The sequence below is a fragment of the Arachis ipaensis genome, chromosome B4 (assembly GCF_059453495.1).
Source record: "Arachis ipaensis isolate K30076 ecotype BB chromosome B4, ASM5945349v1, whole genome shotgun sequence".
Classification (NCBI taxonomy): Eukaryota; Viridiplantae; Streptophyta; class Magnoliopsida; order Fabales; family Fabaceae; genus Arachis; species Arachis ipaensis.
In genome coordinates this window covers 143,914,748-143,935,792 of record NC_142439.1, presented here as the reverse complement: position 1 = coordinate 143,935,792, position 21,045 = coordinate 143,914,748, and the positions used below count along the sequence as shown (strand labels likewise).

Here is a 21,045-nt window from a genome sequence, read left to right as displayed (position 1 = left end):
ACCACAAACTTAAGATTCATCCTTATATTAAACAATCGAAGATGAAAAAAAAAAGCTAAATCAAGAGAAAACAGAGGCCACAATAATAGACACAAAAATAGAAAATAAAAAGAAGACATACCTACAAGGTAAGTGACATATAATCAAGAAGGCTTGGTGACCAATGCACCAAGCCGCACAATGCGTCAATTCCTATCTCTCAAAACCCTGACAGTTATACAATTAAGATGTCATGCCAAAACCTACAATTATTATTCAAATTGAACAAGCAACACAAGAACAAATAGGAGACACAGAGGGAGAAGTCGAGGAATTTGGCGGAGAAGACGCAGAACTAAGATGGAAAGGAGAGGAAGCTAGAGGAGACCTCGCCGAAGGAGATTACCATGGGAGGAGATGTCACCAAAAGAGGTTTTCGTCGAAGAAGATGTCATAGGAGAAGATCCGAGATTGTTGCACTGGCCAGAGACATCCGAGAAGGTGTGTGTGGCTTGGAACCTGCGATTCCGTTGAAGAAGAAGCGACGGTGGAGGCTGAAAGCGGCGGTAGCGACGGATAAAGGAGGACGAGACGAGGGAGAGATAGAAAGGAGATCGAGAGCGAGACGTCGTATCTGTGTTTCAATGAGCTAGAGATCTTAATTTTCTCATTTTTATATGTGTGATAATGGCGGTTCAAAATCATCATAATCACCAGAACCGCCACTAAATATAAAGTCAATTACGGCAGCAACAAAAAATATCATAATGTTTAAATATTACGGCAATTCTTTAAAATTGTCAAAATATCAATACCATTTTAAACTCTTTTTTTGTAGTATTTTAAATTTTATTAGTTGTATAATATTGCTCTTTTTAAAATATAAATCATATTCCACGTATTAAAATAAGTTTAAGTTTAATTTATATATGCGTTTTATACGAGTTTAAAATAATCGATTCGATTTGTACTACTAAAAACTTGTCATTAGCCACGAAATTTTAGCTATGATCTGATTGAAGTTTTATGACAAACTCAAATAGCAGTAGCATTCTACAGAATTTTACAGGAATGAGACCACCGTGGCACAGTTACCCAGGTTTATTATTCTCAACTTTTGTATCCCTCTCTTGAGACTACCGTGCAAAGTTACCCATGCTGATCCATAGTAGGAGTGTCTGCGGTGTGGATCAATTTTGAGTAAAATTCATTTGATTTGGATACTAATTTTATTTATGGTGTAGTTTGGATTGGATTGGATTTACGATTTTGTAAATTAAAAGAATTATATATATATATATATATATAAAACAAGTTTCAATATCAAATTTTAAATAACTAACAATAACATAACAAGTATCAATAATATCTTAAAAATCAACAATCACATAACAATAGAAATTAAACTATAAGTTATTTAAAATAAATAAATAAATAACATTTTGAACATAAAATATTTATTAAATAATCATACATAAATAATATAAAAATATATAACAAATTAAACATGTTATAAATATGATTGTAAATATAATAATAAAATAATAATATTATAACACATTGTGCGATTTGGATTTGATTGGATCGGTTATGAAAATTAGATCTGAAATTCGATCCGATCCACGGTTGGCAAAAAATATAGAATCCAATCAAATCCAAATTAGTACGATTTTAATCAGTTTTTTATTTGGATTGAATTGGATAAGCAGTTTAATTCAGATCGATTTAGTTTTGAACACCCTAATCCACAGGTTGAACTAGTGGCCAAAATTATATTATTGGTCAATTACTATTTACTAGTTCAATTTTAGTAATTATACTAAGATTTACTTATTTTATTAAAATTTTTAGTTAGGTCTTTGTATTTATTTTAATTAGATTTTTATACTACTTTTAATTTTGTAATTATTAAGTCATTTTCATGTCAAAAATATTAAAATTAATAAAAAATTTCTCTCAAAATACATGCAGTTAAATATCTAATTAAATTTGTAATTATAAATATTTTTAATTTACAAAAAAAATATTCGATTAATTCTAATATTTTTATACTAAAAAGAATTTAATTATAAAATTAAAAGTAAACATAAGAATTCAATTGAAAAAAAATATAAATACTTAATTACAAATTTAATAAAATTATAACGAGCAACAGAATAATTAAACCTTACATTAATAATTAACGTAAGTGTATACAACTTGAATACATTATTGTCGATTTAGAAAATTAATTTGTTTTTCTTAACGATTTGTCCAAAATAAAATAAATTGTAGAGAGGAGTAGTAGTAGTGCAGCAACACCAAACTCACCCAATTCTGTTATAACTGTCTGGACAGAATTGAAAGAAGTTGGTTTACCTGCCCAGGAAATCATTTGATCAATGTTGATATTTACATGCATACTAATTGTTTACCCTCTAATTGTATTAGATATTGAAAAATACACACATTCAATTCAGGTCTAAGATCAGAATTTCTCATTCTTTTACTCTCCTCTTCTACCTTATATCATCTCTTCTGTACTTTCACATAAATAAATACAACGTTTTTTTAGCAACAGAGAGAGAGAGAATAAAAGTTAGTTGATTACTTGATTATCAATATATTAATTGTTGCGGTCAAAGCAAATCATGTATGTTGTGCACTAGACAAGTGTATCAATGAATAATTTGACTGTAGAACAACGTTGAATGATTTATCATGTATATGTGTAGTGTAAAGATTTGATTGCAAAGTGTTACGTGTTTATATTTTATAAAACCTTGATTAGAAAAGTTTAAACTATATATAAAAATTTAATGAAAAACTTACACAAAATATAATTACGGATCTCAATATTCCAAATTTATAGGCTATAAAATCGAATAAAAATTATACGTATTTGTAAAATAATTCAATATTTATTTTCCTGTTTCAGATATTTTTTTAAGAATAAAATACTTTAAATTTGTCACAAAAAATTACAGAAGAGTTCATAAAAAATTCACATTAACATAGAGACTGGCATACCCAAAAAATAATTAAGATATGAACGGACCATTCAATTTCTTGTAAGTGTTGGACGCTTGAAATATTGTCAGTCGGAATTGTAATTATGTATTATTATATGCGGAGCCGACATAATAGACTTAGAGACAATAAAGTGTTTAATTTTTGCTTTCTCTAAATTGTATATATATACGTTTAATGGTAAAAACTCCATGTGAATGACGATTTCACGTGAAGTTGATATCTGAGAGTCGTTAGATGAAAATTTAGTCAAATCATTTAACAGTTCTCAAGTTGATTTGACTAAATTTTCATCTAACGGCTTTCGGATATCAATTTCACATGAAGTCGACTGTATCTGAGTTTCCACCATGTTTAATATAGTTGATATTTTATGTACGTTGTTGAACTGTGTTGTATTCTATTTATTATGTGGTGAAAAATCGCAGCTATCGCCTATCAGATTAAGTTTTTTATGATCTTATGTTGCGATATATTTTACATTATAAATTAGAGGATCCAAATTTCTGACGAACATGTATGACATGTAAGAGTATTATTGAGAGAGAACGAAAACTAATATGAAAGAATGAAAATTATATTTGCAGATGGTGAAAATTAGTAAAGTTAATTTTAAAAAATAAATAAATAATAATTAAATAAAATAAAAGATAATAAATAATTTTAATTTATAATTTTAGAATTTTAATGGTTGAAAAAGAGAAGAATTATATACCTTTAATTAACGGATGGTTCATATTAAAGAGACTCACTTATAAATTGAGTTTTTTTTAATTCATTTCAATCAAGTCATCTAGATAGAATAACATAATATTTCTTTGAATAATTTTTTTCTATATATGATAGAGAGAAGTGTGTTCTTTTTTTGTCAAGAGAGAGTGTTATTGTAGTCTCCTTATGATAAAGAGAAGTTATAATTCTCAAAAAAAAAAGTTATTTAATTGTTTTCATATTTTATACAAATTTCTAATTTTTCATCTTTATATTTTACTGTGTCATTTGTCTGGTACCTAACACAGATTTTCTCAGTAACTTGTTAATCAATTAAGGAATACAAAGAACTAGCTATTTATAACATACACTAAACTAACTACCAGAATTAGTTAAGCTTCACTTACCAATTCAATAAAGAAAACAAGAATTTAGTTCAATCAAAAGTTCTAAATTCTATTTCAGCAGAGAGTTTCTGCTGACTATAATTTGTTTGTTGTGTTTCAGGCTACAAGATTTGTTCCATAATAAATATAATAATCTGTTTCTGATTTTCAATCTTCTAAATTGTTTGCCTAATCAAAATCTGAAAAAACAATAAATCTTATTTTAGATGATTTATGAAATTCAGGTTTGAGACGTAGCAAAATATTTAAGACCATCTCCAGTAGGGAACTCATTTCAGTTCCTGTTTATGGCCCACCTGTCATAAAAAGTAACTCCACATCAGCTTTTGCGTCATAAACAATAAATAGGAACTCAAAGCATCTCTCTCTTCTCCATTAGGAGGAACTAACTTTAGTCCCTGTTGTGGTCCCACTTAATTAATTAATTAAAATACTTGAAATTAATGTAATTAATTTTTGTTAATAATGTAATTTAAATATTTAAATTTAAAAATAATTCACTATTAACAGATATTAATATTAAATAAATTTATATATAACAATAATACACAATACATAATTCGGGATTACACTAATTTATAAAATTACTTAATACAAAAAAAATATATAATTAAATTCTATAGTTGACGACAAGCATTGTGAAATTGCCATATGAAGAAAGAGTTGAGTTGGTTTGGATCCATTTTTTCGAACAAAAAATAATAGTAGCAGAATTTTGATTTTGTAAACTTGGAAGAAGATGAAGAAGAGTAGTAGAGAGTGTGAGAATAGAAGTGTATCTAAGTGGTATATATAGAGTAAAAAAATATTAATTTATTAATAATAATGGTAACATAATAACAGCTAGTTTCTAACAGCTATTTTTACAACGGTTAGTTTTACAACGGCTAAATTAATATAACAATATAAATTATTAATTAATTAATTAATATAAATTATTAATTAAATAAAAATATCAATATTTAATATAATTAATCATTATAATTATTATTAAATTAATTATTATTTAATTATATAATATAATAATTTAATTAATTAATATAATTATTTAATTAATTAATATTTTATATAATTATTTATTTTTTATTTTATTTGCCATTTGGCAAATTTATACTGGTTAATGGGAGTCCCCATTCAGAGGGACTCCCTTGCTTTGAATCACGTGAAGGAACTCAAATGAATTCCTCTCCAACGCCAATCTCTCTTTTCTCTCTGACAGGCACAGTGGGAGGGCTCTATTTATTTGCCCGTTGGAGATGCTAAGTACTCTCTTAATTGTTGTCCAATGTTGAGTAGTCACAAATTGGCTTAATTTATTCATAGAAAAAGCAATGTCAAGTCTAATGGTCAACACATATTCCAATTTCCCACAATTGTACGATACAAATTGGAAGTTATAAAAAAATGTTCCAGATTGAGCTGTGAGTCTAAGAAACTAACCATATATAGGAATTTGCATTGGTTTTGAACCTTGCTCTTATTTGCAATAACAATAGACCAGCTAATATTTTAATATAAAAAAAATAGAAATTAGAAATAAATGATATTTTAAAAAAATAATTTTGATAAAAAATAAAACAAAACAAAATATTTAAAATAAAAATAAAATGTTAGAGATTAAATTAAGATTTAATTAAAATTTGAAAAATTAAAATAGGGGTGTACGCAGATCAGATCGGATACGGAATTCGCATTTTTTAGTGTCAGATCTGATCCGATTCGATTCGCACATTTGCGGATCGCCCGCACATTTGCGGATCGGATCGGATCGGATATCAGGTATATCCGCATAATTGAACATTCTCTTTTTAATCATATTTCTATGTAAAAGAAATTCAATAAAAATATTTCTTTCACACTTTTAAATCTATTTATTCCTAAAATATTTATAATTAATTTTTTTTAAATAACAAAAATAAAATAAAATAATATATAAATAATAACTACTAACTAAAACATACAAACAAGTAAATATAATACCATATATATACTTTTTTTAGTTATTATTGTGCGGATCCGCGGATATAGAGCTGATATCTGCGATCCGATCCGTAAAGAGTGCGGATTGGATCCTATCCAATCCGATCAGACTGCGGATTGAATCGTATTCGCAAATTGGACACGGATATTTACCGCGAATTTACGGATACGATCCGATCCATGAACACCCCTAAATTAAAATAGTACTTTATCTTATAAAAAAAAATTACTTACCTTCTAGATCAACAACCTCGTCATAATGGAGCTGCAAATATTCAAATCTAAACATCAGATATTGTCCAATAAATATATAAATTAGCGATTTTAAAATAACTATATCAACCTCAACAGTCAAAAACGGGGTAAACAAGGAAAATTATTAAATTAACGACCTGCTGCATGCAAGATGAAACCTTATACTATAAATTAAACCAATGTGAGTTCAACATGAGCATGCAGCAAAAAGATTAAAAAAAAAAAAAACACCAGCACAATCAAAACTATTCACAAAAGGGTTATGGCTTCAAACAATGGGCGCAGCGCAAGTGAGAGCTTCAAAGCTCAAGCACTTGTTTATAGGCACATGTTTAGCATCCTAGACTCTATGTGTCTCAAGTGGATCATTGACTCTCGCATACCAAACATAATCCACGACCATGGAAAACCTATTACTCTTTTAGAATTGGTCTCCGTTCTCAAAATTCCATCAACTAAAGTTGATCGCATTCATGTTTTCATGCGCTACATGGCGTATATTGGATACTTTGATATAGTAAGATTCTATAATTCAGATCACTTTACCTCTTTTCTCTTTAATTTATTAAAAAAAAGTTTTATCTTAAATTATTTAAGATTAGGTGTAATTCCCTCATTCATCTTTTTTTCCTCCAAAATAAAGTTCGAAATAATCAATATTTTCTCATTTTTTATTTATGTATTTACTTATTTAATTCATTTGTTTGCATTATTAATTAACCTAAGATTTCAATTCTCATTATTTTGGATATTAACCTAAATCTCACTATATATTATTTAATTCGTCTGTCCAAAAAAATTAATAAGTACTAAATATATTTATCATGAAAAAATTATTGAACACATAAAAGTATTTATAATAGAAGAAGCCAATGAAATATCTGTACAATGTATACAATGAGGGTTTAGGAATGTTCGATTCATTAGGATATCAAATGTTTATTATCCCTGATTTCCGGATGGTTATTCTAGATAATATGGGTGTATTGTGTTTGAGAAATTAGTAGTATTTTATCTTGAATGTTCATTTTTTAACTCATATTCGGCCAAATAAATAGCCGTACAAATATTCCATTGGCTCCCTAGCGAAATTTTTTATAATATACACATTGCTATATCTTGTAATCATAGGTGTTTATATAAACACTTTGTATATCTTTATGTTTTCCCATCTCTCTAATTTTGTATTTACTTAGGTTACTTTGATTTTGAAATTTTCAATATTCGCATTTTAATTATATGAAAAGATTAATATTTATATCTGTATCTATAAGACAAAGGTTAGAATCCATGATGGCAATGAAGAAGAAGAAAAGGAAGCATTTGCTCTCACAGCAGCATCAGAACTCTTGATCAAAGGCACTGAAAACCCTTGTATAGCTCCATTGGTTGAGTTCGTTATGGATCCACTTATTTCAGATTCCTTTAATTATCTGAGCAAGTGGTTTTCCGACGAAGATCGCCGTCTATACGAGATCACCTTGGGGAAACCTTTGTGGGAGTATCTTGACAAGAATCCTAGACTCTTGGGTTTGTTTAATGACGCTATGGCCGGTGATTCTCAGATGATAAAGTTGGCACTAAAGGATCACAACATGGTCTTTGAGGGGTTGGAAACAATTGTGGATGTTGGTGGTGGAAATGGAACCACAGCTCTAATTATCAGTGAGAAATTTCCAGCACTCAAATGTATAGTATTTGATCTTCCAATGGTTGTGGAAAGTTTGAAGGGATTCAACAATTTGAGCTTTGTTGGTGGAGACATGTTTGATTCCATTCCTAAGGCTGATGCAATTCTACTTAAGGTAACCATTTTATAGTGGATTATTAGTAGTATGTTTGTCTTAATTAATTTCAAAATTAGATTAGATTATTGAAGTTACTTTCTTTTATTGTGAACTATATTTACGTTTTTATTTTCTGTTTATATTTTTAGTATTTTTAAGTTAAAATCTTGTGAAAAAAATAAAAATAATAATAAAATTATATATTTTTTTCTCTTATTTTCTTTTTTTTTTATAAAATTTTAAAAACAAAAAATAAAAATACAAACAAAACACCCATATATATATATTCATAAGAGTTTCGAAAACATATTGTTTTAGTATAATTACCTTTAATAAATTAAAAAAATTAGAATATAATCATTCTTAATTTGTTAAAATTAATCTCAAAGTAATTAAAATTAGATTTTTTAATATTTTAAATTTTTAGATGTTACAACAACTAATAATTTTTAATTATCTTAGCTATATACCAAAATTAATTATTGAAATCGTGAGCCACTAGTATAAATATAAATTGAAATATTCAAATATATATTAAAAATAAATTATATAATATATATTTATATATAAATATATAAAAACTAATTTTAATTTACAAATAGTAATTTTGAATAATTTTTACCCTCTATATATATACCAAAGTAAAAGGATGCATGCCATTAATTAATTGAATTTACATATATATTTAGTTGAAAACTTTGGAAAGCTCCCTACACTTTCTTCTTACACCATGTATGCTTTGCCATTTCATTTGGTGACACTGGATGGAATAGCTTCAAATGGTTAAGTAACTATTCAGAATAGATGGTTATTCTTAAAAAGTTTATATAAATGTAATTTTTTATTTTTACTTTTATCTAAAAACAATAATTTGTCAAAAAATCACACAATTGAAGTCAACTTTTTTCTTTTACCAAATTAAAAAAGCTAGTTGAATAATAAGACACTCAATTTCATTTGTAAAATTAGTCAGCGGAATTCACTACAACAATATAGACTATATTTTAGGATTATTATGTGTCAAAAAAATTAAAATTTGTCAAAAAAATAAATTTTGACACTATTTTAATTATGAAAATATGTTAATAAAAATTTTGTCAAAAATAGTATTTTTAACATATAAGTAATTGTAAAAAAAAGTTTAAATCTTATTTTGATAAATATTGGCCGTCAAAAATAATTTGTTAGAAAAATTTGAGAATATATTTTTTGTGATACTTATTAACCGTCAAAAATACTATTTATTTTAACACTTATTGACCATAAAAATTTTTTAACAAAGAATGAGACGAGATCTTGAAACTGAAGAATAAACTGAGATTTTGAAAATGAAGAATGAGTAGAATAATCCTAAACTGAGAGCAGTGTGATGCCAAAATTGATGGAGCTCAACGAAGAAAATGAATAATAGAGTAAGTTGAAAACAAATGAGTGTCAAAATTGAGGAGTAATTTTCTACAATCAAATTGTTCATCAAAAAACATAGAGAATTTGACATTTGTGATATTTGTCAAAAATATATATTAATTTTTACACTTAATTATGACTGTTAAAAAAAATCATGTTAAAATAGCTCTCTTTTCTTGTAGTGATTGTTTTACATTGTAAAATGGTTGTGATGTATATCTTTATCTTCTTATGCAGCTAGTCTTACATAATTGGAGCGACAACAATTGCATAAAAATATTGAGAAATTGCAAAGATGCTGTTAAGGTTTCAAGCAAGGATAAAAAGGGTAAAATAATAATTTTAGAGACCGTGATAAATGAAGAACAAGATGAACCTGAAATTACTCGACTCAAATTTCTTATGAATATAAATATGCAAATTATTCACGGAAAAGAGAGAACCGAAGAAGAATGGAAAAATATTTTTCATGAAGCTGGCCTCTATGATTACAAGATATTTTCATTTACTGGATATTTATCACTTATAGAGGTCTATCCTTAAAAATGACGATCTCGTAATAGTTTACAACTCTATGAATAAAAATAAATATTATGTAAAAGAATAAAATACACATTTTATATAATCGCATGTATTGTTGTTTAGATGGTACTTTTTATGAATAAAATGTTGGAACATGGAAAAATAAGACTGTGAATTTAGTATTGATGTATGTTACGAATTAAATGTTTCGTTTTTTAAATTAATTAAGGTGTTAATAGTATTGTTTAATTTTATAAATCCCTTGAATGAGAGTTTCTTGCATAATCAATATCTCCCTCTCATAAGCATTTAGCATCAGATTTACATGCACATGTAAGAAGAAATGTCCAGTAAAGGTGTGAATATAAAGGATTAAGTTGGTTTTCATCTTTTAATCACGAACAAAACCGTAAAATCCGAAATGTCAAAGATAATAATATTTTAAGTGAGTGTGTTGGATTATTATAGATTAGGAGTGCTCGCGGTGCGGTTTGATTCGGTTATTTAAAAAAAAGTCATCTGATCTTATTATTTATTAAAACTACAGTTCGGTTTAGTTCGATTTTTTTGTCAAAACTATTTAAACCAAATCAAATCAATTAACATCAGTTTGGTTTAGTTCAGTTTGTTCGGTTTTTTTAATTAATTCAAACAAAAACAATGAACAATAATATGAGCACATAGCTCCTTATAAATTCATAATGATACAAAATTAAAAAAAAGAAGAATAAGATAAAACATATAAAAAAGGATAGGAGTGGATGCAACTTCTATAAAACAAGGAACAATCATAACAAATAATATTTATAAAAAAAAAACTAGATTAATAAAAAAAATAATTCAATCAATCAATAATCAATTTGTTGGTGGTCTTATATTTGCAGATTTATTTGGAAGAGCATTACATGCCCGCCAGTTCCACCTTCACTTTTACCAATATTATCCCTCATACTATGATCAAACTGCAAAAATATTACAGATACAACATTAAATATCAACACAACCGTGAAATAAAATAAACCAAAAATAGAATAACAATAAATCATTGAATCAATAACAAGTTAAAAGCAAAAAATAGCAGCAGCCATCAGACCAATAATGCAAGAAGACCTATCATGTTTATTGTACTTTTTGCACCATATTCGAAGGTTTCAAAAATAGATTTAGAATTATTCCACCCGTGAAAATTTTTACAATAATAGCGGCTATTATTATCAACCTCATCACATCACCAATTCATCAAAACCACACAAATACCACCAAAATCATATTTGGAGTCTCCACTTTTTAATTAACAGATTAACAAATTCATATTCAAATCAATTAGCAGCAGCAATAATAAGAATAAACATTTAACAATAAAAGTTAACAGTAGCAGTAGCAATAATAATGATTAATTAACAAATTAAAAAAGATAATAGTAGGAGACTAGCAGCAGCCAGTAAAAATTAGAAGACAAAACAGTAAATCAAGAAGTAAAATCAATAGAATACAGAAAATCAAGAAGCAAAAAATAGCAAGAGGCTGGATCAGAAGTAGAAGAACCAACCTGACTCAGGTTCCATTCTTGACGATTTACTGATGCAGACAGACTGGATGAGTGCAGGGAAGACGACAGAGGATGGGGCTACGAGGACGACGGCGTGTTGTTGCGGCCTTCGTGAATCCGTGGAGAACGATGGCATGCTGCTGGGAGAGGACGATGACGTGCTGCGTGGAGCCGTGCCGAGGAGGACGACAGAGAGAGAGCGGTGCTACGAGGAAGGGAGAAGGAGAGAATAGGGCCGCGGGACGCGAGTCAGGGTTGGTGTTGTCCAGCGGCAGGCCGACAGCAATGGTGGAGGCGCGGAGTAGAAGGACGAAGAGGAAAGGAGAGGGAGAGCAAAAGGCACTGAGAGTTCAGAGGATTTGATCGAGGCAAAGGGGCAAGAAGAGTTAGGGTTATGTTGTTGCTACGACTATTAGGTCATTTAGGGGTAGGTTTAATTTAGGAAATCGGTTCGGTTCGGTTCAATTAGGATTTTTCTTATCAGCACCGAAAATTGAACCGAACCGCAAAAAATTGCAAAATCTTATTTTTTCGATTTTTTTTGTTTTTGATTTGTTCGGTTATTGGTTTTCTTGGTTCGGTTGGTCAGTTTTGTTCGGATTGGATCGGTTTTGAATACCCCTATTATAGATGGTATCAGAATTGGTGTTCAAATTCATGTGTCAACAAGATATCAATTATAGAATGAAAAAAATATTATGCTTTATAAAAATATGAATAACTCTTTTTTTAGATGTATTTTGATAGATTGAATGGTTTAATTTCCATCCTTTTAATATAAATAAATTTTAAGGCTTAAAATGTTAAAACGAACAATATTTTTAAACGAGTGGTAGGTAAGGGTGGCAGCCGAACTAGTCCACCCCGTCTTACTCCATCCCGCATGCAAAAAGTCCGTAATTTGGCGAGTTAGTCCACCCCACCCAATTTATACCTAGTGAGGCGGTTCCAAATTTCTACTTATCTTACCTAACAATAAATTGGCAGGTTAACTTTACCAATTTTTTTTTGTTAATTATTAAATTATTAAATATTAAAAAATAGATAATTTCATAAATATTTTAATAAATTTATAATTTTTAAAGATATAAAATTAAATAATTATAATTTCTAAATTCACAAACACTAAAATATTTATAATTCTAAATATCTAATAAATATAATCAACAACTAAGCTTTTTGAAACAAAATAATGAAATCAACATTATCTAAAGCAAAACATTGTCCAAAACATATAATTAAACATTATCAAAGTATCTAATTTATCAAACATCGTCCAAATCATAGCTTAAAGTAAAACAAACAAATATTCCAAACACAAGCACAAAAGTAACGTTCCAAATTTGATTATCATCTTAAAGACAAAAGCTCGCCCTCGCCAGACGAAACCTGCCAAAATTCATGGATTAAGCAGTTCTAGTTAGATGGACATTTTTATTATAGCTACCTCAAATTTATAACCCAACCCACTTTTTTGACGAGTTACGCGAGTCGGCCCGATGGGTTTTGGCTCGTTTGTCACCCCTAGTAATAGGGATGGTAAAGCAGACTACCCACCCCGCCCAAGCCCACCTCAAAATTAGGGCGGGCTAGCTCACTCTGCTAATTTAAGTAGACTAGAATATCTAATCACTACAATCGAAGTATTGAATAGCGGCGATTTACTTTGCAAATTCCGACAGTTTTAAACTGTCGTAAAATCATATCTCGGCGGTTCGCCAACCGAGACCTATTAGGGTGCGGAGATTAATTTTTGCAGTGTTTTCAATAACCGCCTCTATGTCGTACTAGTTTGTTTTTGCGGCGGTTACAAATCACCGGTATTCACAAAGGCAGGATTTTTAAAAAATTATAATCGTTTAAAATTGTCGCAATTTTTTTTAAAAATAGAAAAATATAAATTAAGGCAGTCCAGTACTAATTTCCATCCATAATGTAACAACTTTTTCTTATAAATACACATGGAAATATAATAATTAGATAGGCAATCATACCATTTTTTTACAAATCCAAACCAAATAAACAAACATAAAATAAAGGTACCTAGTACATATTAAGTCACTAACTATAACAATAACCAACCTATTATTTAATTAAAAATATATCCGTTTAAACTAATAGAAAGAAGTACATAACTAATTATATTTCTAACCGTTATCAAATTTTAAATATTTTTTATATTTATTTGTCATTAGTATCTTTTGAAATTATTTTTGTTAGTATATATATATATATATATATATATACTCTCACTTTTAAAGTGGAGAACAAAAAAGTTACACTTTCTCTGTATTTTTAGCCCCTGAAGTTCACAGTTTATAGAACATTCCCATGGTGGTATCTGTGATAGCGTAGTGATTGTGAAGTAGTGGCAACAGTGTGTTAGTTTGTGAAGTTTTATTTTGTCCTTTTTTTTCCCCTGTTTTCCTCTTTATTATCTACTTAATACATACTTATAAATGGGTAGCACTGATATCGGTCCGTCTCATATCTCTCTTAAATCACAATAAAATTCTTGAAATGAATTAATCTGATTTATTAACTAAACGCATAAGGGTAATCGGTTAGCCTGTAGTTAAGTAGTTAATGACGGTTGCTAGTTATAACAAATTAGAAAAGAATTTGTTAGTTCTGTTTTATTGGTGACCATAAACAGTCCGAATTTTAAAATTGAGATTCATAAACAAACAAAAAAATAAACAGGTGAATCCACATAACTCACAAAATTAAGTAGGTTGGACTGGTCCGTTTCAAAACCCTAATTCTATCATACAGCTTAATACAACACAATTCAACTCTTCTTTCTACTCTGATTTATTTTCTATTAGCTTCAAGAACCTTTTAAAATGGAATAGGATACCCACTTCATTCACAAACTTACATGTTACATGCATGCATGGTTATTACTTTCGTATATATTCTATGCATATGTGTCTAAGATTCTGAAATTTTTAACACTGATGAGTAAGTTTGACAGAATTATAATGACAATGGAAACCGCTATGGATTCAACTACTTCAGTCATTGCTCAGTTGATTGGTAATGCGTTGGTTGGACAGTATTATACAGTTCTTCATCAATCTCCAGGTTCGGCAATTCGGTTTTACATTGATTCTAGTGAATTAAGCCAACCTAATTAATGCCAATGTTATGTATCATCACAAATGTATGAAAATGGTGTTTCATTATTTTTTCTGTGTATTAAGTTTTCCCTGCTGTCTTACTAAAACAGGAGAAACAGCACAATTTGTATGATGTAAAAGTAATTACTTTTTTTATCTTGAGAAAATTATTGCAAAACAAAAAGAGTATCAATTTCGAACTATATAAATATTGAGACTTTGATCATTTAGGGTCCGTTTGGTTAATGTCTATGTCCATCAGAGACATGGACACGATGGTACATGTACACCGTTTGTTTGCTGAGACATAAAATTTTAAAAGACACAGTTACAGGCAGATGCACATAAAAAACATGTATTTAGTGTATCTCTTTCAAGCTGTGACACTAAGACACAACCCATGAAACACAGATTTTTTGAATTCTATCCCTAATTATTTTTTAAAATTTCAACTATTGTCCTTTATCTTTAACACTTGAGTTGTTTTAGTTTGAGGATAAAATAGACTTTTGAATTAAATACATGTGTCTTGTGTATTATCACCAAATATATTATAAAATTTGTGTATCTTTGTGTTCATGTATATTTGTGTCTTTGTGTCTATGTCTTTTTAAAGCAACTAAGCCATGTGGGAGTATACAACAAAACAAGTATTTTGGGGGGAAAAAAAAGAAAAAATATAGGATATCAATATACTATCTGCCAATTTATTACCAACAATAATTAATTATTATATTTTAATTACAATTAGCATTGACATGTATAAGGAGATACATTCACAAAAACACTTCTACTAGACACAGCTATAAAAAAGATATTTTTATTAGACACATCCACAAAGATACTTTTATTAAATACAGCCATAAACAAGAGTTGGCAGAAGTTGATAGAATTTTTATTGATTACGTAGCGGGATTGAAAAAAAAAATTAAAAGGCATGTGACCTAGAGTATGTTTTCATCAGGACTATTTAATTTAATGTGTTAAAATAAGTTTGATATTGGATATTGAATTCATTCAAACCAAAAAAAAAAAGATTATGGAAAAAATAATTTCATAATCAAATTATATACATATTAACAATATAATAGATATAAATTTGGATCCTATTGTTGTAACAATAAAATTTTATAAAGAACAAAATTATGGTTAAAAAACATAGAGCGCGAACTATAGATAAAAGAGAAAATGTGTGCATATATAAAAACCAACACACAAAATGTGCAAAGTTTTTTATATATGATTGTTAACATCTATAAACAAAAAAAAATATACAATTAAGTAAGGCCTTACACTAGTCCTTATGATAGAAAGCTATTCAAAAAGAAAAAAAAGAAAAAAAAAAGAATGGGCAGCACACAAATTCATTTCCTTATTTATTATGATCTTCTAAACCCACTGCACGAGAGCAGACAACAGTAAAATCTGTTCCTGTTGTAAAACGGTTATCTATTATATTAATTAAGACAACGGTTTTAAATTTCCGTGACCATTTGAGCTTTGTTGCTGGAGACATGTTTGAATCCATTCCTAAGGCTGATGCAATTCTACTTAAGGTAACCATTTAATTAGTAGTGGATTAGTAGCGTGTTTGCCCTAATTAATTTAAATATTTTTTTAACTATTTTTAAGTCTTAAAATTAAGATCTCTAGTTAAGTTATAAGCATGCATTTGAGAATTAGATTGAACTCGTCGGTTTAATTAAATTTATTGAGAATGATAAAAAAATCAGTTGACAATGAATTGGTTAAAAAATTAAAAATTTTGGTTAATTGATCTAACCATTATAATTTTTTAATAATTAATCGATTTAAATAATAAAATACGAAAAATTTTTAATTAATATATTTATACATAAATATATTATTCTATTATATTTGATTCAGTCTTGATTGATGAATCTCAATTAATCTTTAAATTTTTAAATTTCTAATTTTATTAGTTTAATAACTGATTTGATTTTTACAACTTTGATTATAAGTCATCACTTATCATGTTAACTAATTTTAATTTTATTACTTTTATATACATTTAATAAATAAAGAATGAAATAATATTAGTATATATAATGTTACATTTTTTTTCTTTTTTTGCAATCAGTCTTACATAATTGGAGTGACGATAATTACGTAAAAATATTGAGAAACTGCAAAGATATTATTAATGCTTTAAGTAAAGATAAAAATAAAAGTAAAATAATAATTTTAGAGGTTGTGATAAATAAAGAACAATATGACTTTAAAATTACTGGCTCAAATTTCTTATGAATATAAGCATGCATATATTATTCTCCATGGAAAAGAGAGAACCAAAAAAGAATAGAAAAATATCTTTTATAAAACTGGCCTCTATAATTACAAGATATCTCCATTTACAGGATATTTATCACTTAAAGAGGTTTATCTTTAAAGATGACTTCATAATAATTTTTACAACTCTATGAATAAAAATAAATATTAATATTATGTAAACAACTAAGAAAAAAATGTCTACTTTGAATGTAGAATTTGAAAATGTAATTTTTTTTATTTAGTATTTATTAATTATTGTTAGAATAATTATATAATTTTAGATGTAATAAATATATAATTACAAATGCTATATGTATAAAATTATAGATATTATGTTATATAATATAAGATAACTTTAAATATTGTCTCTTTAGTATTACTGATTTATGTAGTTGTATGTATATTATTGTTTACGTGGTATTTTTTATGAATAAAATTTTGTTACATGGTATTATATGAATAAAGCTCTACATAAGCGCGCACGTTTACTGTCGTCGCTTTTTCTTCTTCTTCTTCTTCTTCTTTTAAATTCGCGCACGCATGTTCTTCTTCTTCTTCTTCTTCTTCTTTCTTGATGCTGCGTCTTTTTCTTCTTCTTTTACTTTTTCGTTATCTTTCTCTTTTGTTATCATCATTACGTACCAATAACACCAATATTATGTGTTTTTGTTAATGATTGAGTTTGTTTACTACTTGTTCAAATCTGAACTAATTTTGGTTCATTTGTCACTTGATGTTGCTGTTAAGTATTGACCAAATTTTTTATTCTTTAAGAAATTTCGGTTCATTTTTTAGTTTAATTTAGGTTTTTAGTTCTGTCTCACTTGAATTTGCTGAACTTATTCATATGTGGTTGTTTAGTTAGTTTTTGTTCAAATCTAAACTAATTTCGGTTTCTTTGTGAATTAACTGAGGTTTCACTTGATGCTGCTATTAAGTATTGACCAAATTTTTTATTTCTTAAAAAATTTCAATTTATTTCTTAGTTTAATTTAGGTTCATTTAGTTTCGTTTCACTTGAATTTCTCCTGCTCATCTTCTGCTTCGTCTTTTTCTTCTTTTTTCTTCATCTTCTCCTTCTTATGTCATTTTCTCAAAATTCTTCTTGATTTACTCTCTTGAGAGGAATAAAACCAAGAAGAAGGATCCCGAAAAAGAAGGAGGAGGAACACAAAGAATAAAGAAGAATACAAAGAAAGAAGAGAAGAAACGCAAAAAAGTAGAAGAAGGAAAAAGAGAAAAACATGAAAATACTTACATAGTTGGAGCATGTATATACATTTTACTAATGAAACTTATTTTTATTAAATTTGTGCCAATTTAATTAGATTTAATTATTAAAAAGATTTGAATGTGTAACAACCATCTTAATAATATTGTTGTATAAATTTGTGGAAAGAGAGATTCCCAGTTCCTAGACAATCAATATCCCTCTCACATAAGCATTTATCATGGGATTTACATATGCACATGCATGTAATAAGAAGAATGTCAAGTATCTAAGAATGAATTAAATCACTTTTTTTTCTTGTAAATATTTCGGCTTGTTCTAATTATCCATATATATGTTAAATAATAAGTCATGTGTAACATCCTAATTTTCAGCACGTCATGATCGTACCAAAAGTGAGGTGTTACTAACCTATTTTCTTTATTTACTATTTAATATTGAGCCTTTAGTTCGATATCACATTTCAATTTTTATGAAAATGTCAGAAAATTTTGTTTCTCATTAATCAAAATCATTCATCAAAAAACACAGGTAATAATAATTACTTAATTATTAATAATGATAAATATTATACAAAAAAATTGAAAAAACTCAGATACAATTCCTATCCCTTTGTATAAAATAAAAACCTAAATAACAACGGTGAGGGAATTCTATGAAAGCAACTCAACCCATAAACTTAACTCAAATAAGACTAATAATCGCCCGCAGCTTCAAACTGAGTCTTCAAACCTGTGTCACTGAAAGGGTGGAAGATTTTGGGGTGAGAACAAACCATACGTTCTCAGTAGGGAATGGAAATGCCGTAAAAGTAATAAATATAATGCAAATAATTAACGTGCTCAATAAAACTATTTTGTTAAACCTTTGGAAATACTTTTTACTTTAACTTTATATAATTAATTATCTTCTTTAAATTTCTGAACCTAAAACAAATTTCAATCACAACCCCAGTTCTCAGTCACCTCAATACACAAACTAATAGCACAAGAAACGGATCAACACACAAACAAATTGCAATCAGACAAATAGCACAATCACAGAGAAACAAAATAAGCAAACACAATCAAATGCAAATGCACAAATAAGGATGATGCATGCCTGTTCCTAACGCAGGCCATGAGTTCATGCGTCGGTTGTCTACCCGCAACCCGACGTTACTCGGGGAGAACCCTGAATATGGTTTTTTTACTGTGTCAGTTAGACACCTTGGCATCACGGTTACCCGTGTCAGTTAGGCCTCATCATAATAATATCTTAATGTGTATCACAGTAAGAAACAGTGCTATCAGTTAGGCGCGTGGACCCTTTCGCATTAGCAATTTGGCACAAGGCTCATTCAATATACAATATGCTATCAGTTAGATGGACATTGCCGCATTAGCAATCTCAGGCTATCAGTTAGGCGGGCACTTCCGCATTAGCACTTTGGCACAAAGGCCCATTCACATTTCATTTTCATGAATCATAATCTATTTCAATTATTTATTTCACTCGTGACTTTTCATTTTACCTCCACATCACCGATTACACACTCATACCTCCGCATTCCCATATTATTAAACGTACATCGCATCACCGCTTAACTATACATACATCCGCATCACCTTATTTATTATTCACTTATCATTGCCTCAAGTTTCTAAACAGCCAAACTTCTTTATCGTTTAATAAAAATCCATTTCCTTAATAACTCGAGCACAACTCACAACCACATCCAGCTTTAATCATAATTCAGAGTAATCTCCACAACTAACTTCTTCCAAATACATTTCATTCAATAATTAACTTATCATATTCCAATTTAGTAACAATTAAGCAACCTTACACTCCCAATTTTATATCTAAGCCTAGAACTCTTCCAATATCACAATTTCAACTTCTATTTCATTAAACAAAGATATTAGAATTAGTAGTATAATCCCAAGAACCCAGAGTCAATAATTCACAAAATTACACACACATATTCATTATAGTTCATCAACTTCCAACAGCGTTTTTAAGCATACCCTCATCATCATCAAATCACAAACCAACAGAAAATAATCATCCTCAAACACAGTCACAAATCAATCTCAGAACAATTTCATCACATTCAACCATGCATATCCACAATCACCAACAATCTCAATTTCATCAATTAATCAAACAAGACATTTATAAATTATTTGCAATTACTCACTAAACTTAAATGGCATTCATAAATTAAAATAATTAATTTTAAAATAAATCCCCTACCTCAACTCGTTAAAACTAAAAACCCAAACGCATTAAAACCCCCTTTCCTTGCATCTTGTAACTGCCACAGCGTCGAACCATTTTCGAGGCAATAATAGCGACTTCAAACACGACATGCAAGCATCGATACTTAGTCCTATGACAAATAACGCCGCAAAACCTCAGCCACATAAACAGAAACCGATATATCAAGGGTTCCAAAAAGAAATTACCTGCTGAACTTATTAGAGAAACAAAAGCAGCAGCGGCAGCTCAAGGGAACAACCACACAGCCCATGATAGCGGCGGTAGGGGATGGCGGCTCCAAAAAGATTCTGCGGTGCACCACAGCTCGACAGCGGTGCAGATATGGCGAGGACGAGCTCCACCTCCTCCCCGCGTGCAACAGCGCCGATGGAGGACGCGGCAGTGGTGATGACGACATGTAGACAGCGGTGGCAATTCTCCAGCTCCAACAACGGTGGCTCCTTCCTCCGCGTCTCCTCTCTCACGCGGCTCTGCTCGACAGTGGCTTCAAGGCGGACCAGCGTCGAGGGTTTCATGACGGCAGCTAACA

General features: G+C 29.0%; 1 protein-coding gene across 2 annotated transcripts; it reads left to right on the top strand.

Annotated features, from left to right (window-relative positions):
* The first annotated feature begins 6,603 nt into the window (after window positions 1–6,603).
* Window positions 6,604–10,078, top strand: LOC148569513 (isoflavone 7-O-methyltransferase-like). Of its 2 annotated transcripts, none has more exons than XM_088484107.1 (3): window positions 6,604–6,858; window positions 7,622–8,146; window positions 9,773–10,078. In XM_088484107.1, the coding sequence occupies exons 1-3, from the start codon at window positions 6,604–6,606 to the stop codon at window positions 10,076–10,078; spliced, it is 1,086 nt and encodes a 361-aa protein (XP_088340233.1). The 2 variants fall into 2 exon arrangements, with proteins under 2 accessions (XP_088340233.1, XP_088340232.1); XM_088484106.1 differs by having other exon boundaries at window positions 7,616–8,146.
* Window positions 10,079–21,045: the final 10,967 nt, after the last annotated feature.

What these genes read in the sequence shown, in the direction of transcription:
- LOC148569513 (XM_088484106.1), top strand. Translation starts at nt 6,604, where the DNA reads ATGGCTTCAAACAATGGGCGCAGCGCAAGTGAGAGCTTCAAAGCTCAA. An exon ending in ATATTGGATACTTTGATATA is followed by an intron (nt 6,859 to 7,615) that starts GTAAGATTCTAT and finishes TGTATCTATAAG; the next exon opens with ACAAAGGTTAGAATCCATGA. An exon ending in CTGATGCAATTCTACTTAAG is followed by an intron (nt 8,147 to 9,772) that starts GTAACCATTTTA and finishes CTTCTTATGCAG; the next exon opens with CTAGTCTTACATAATTGGAG.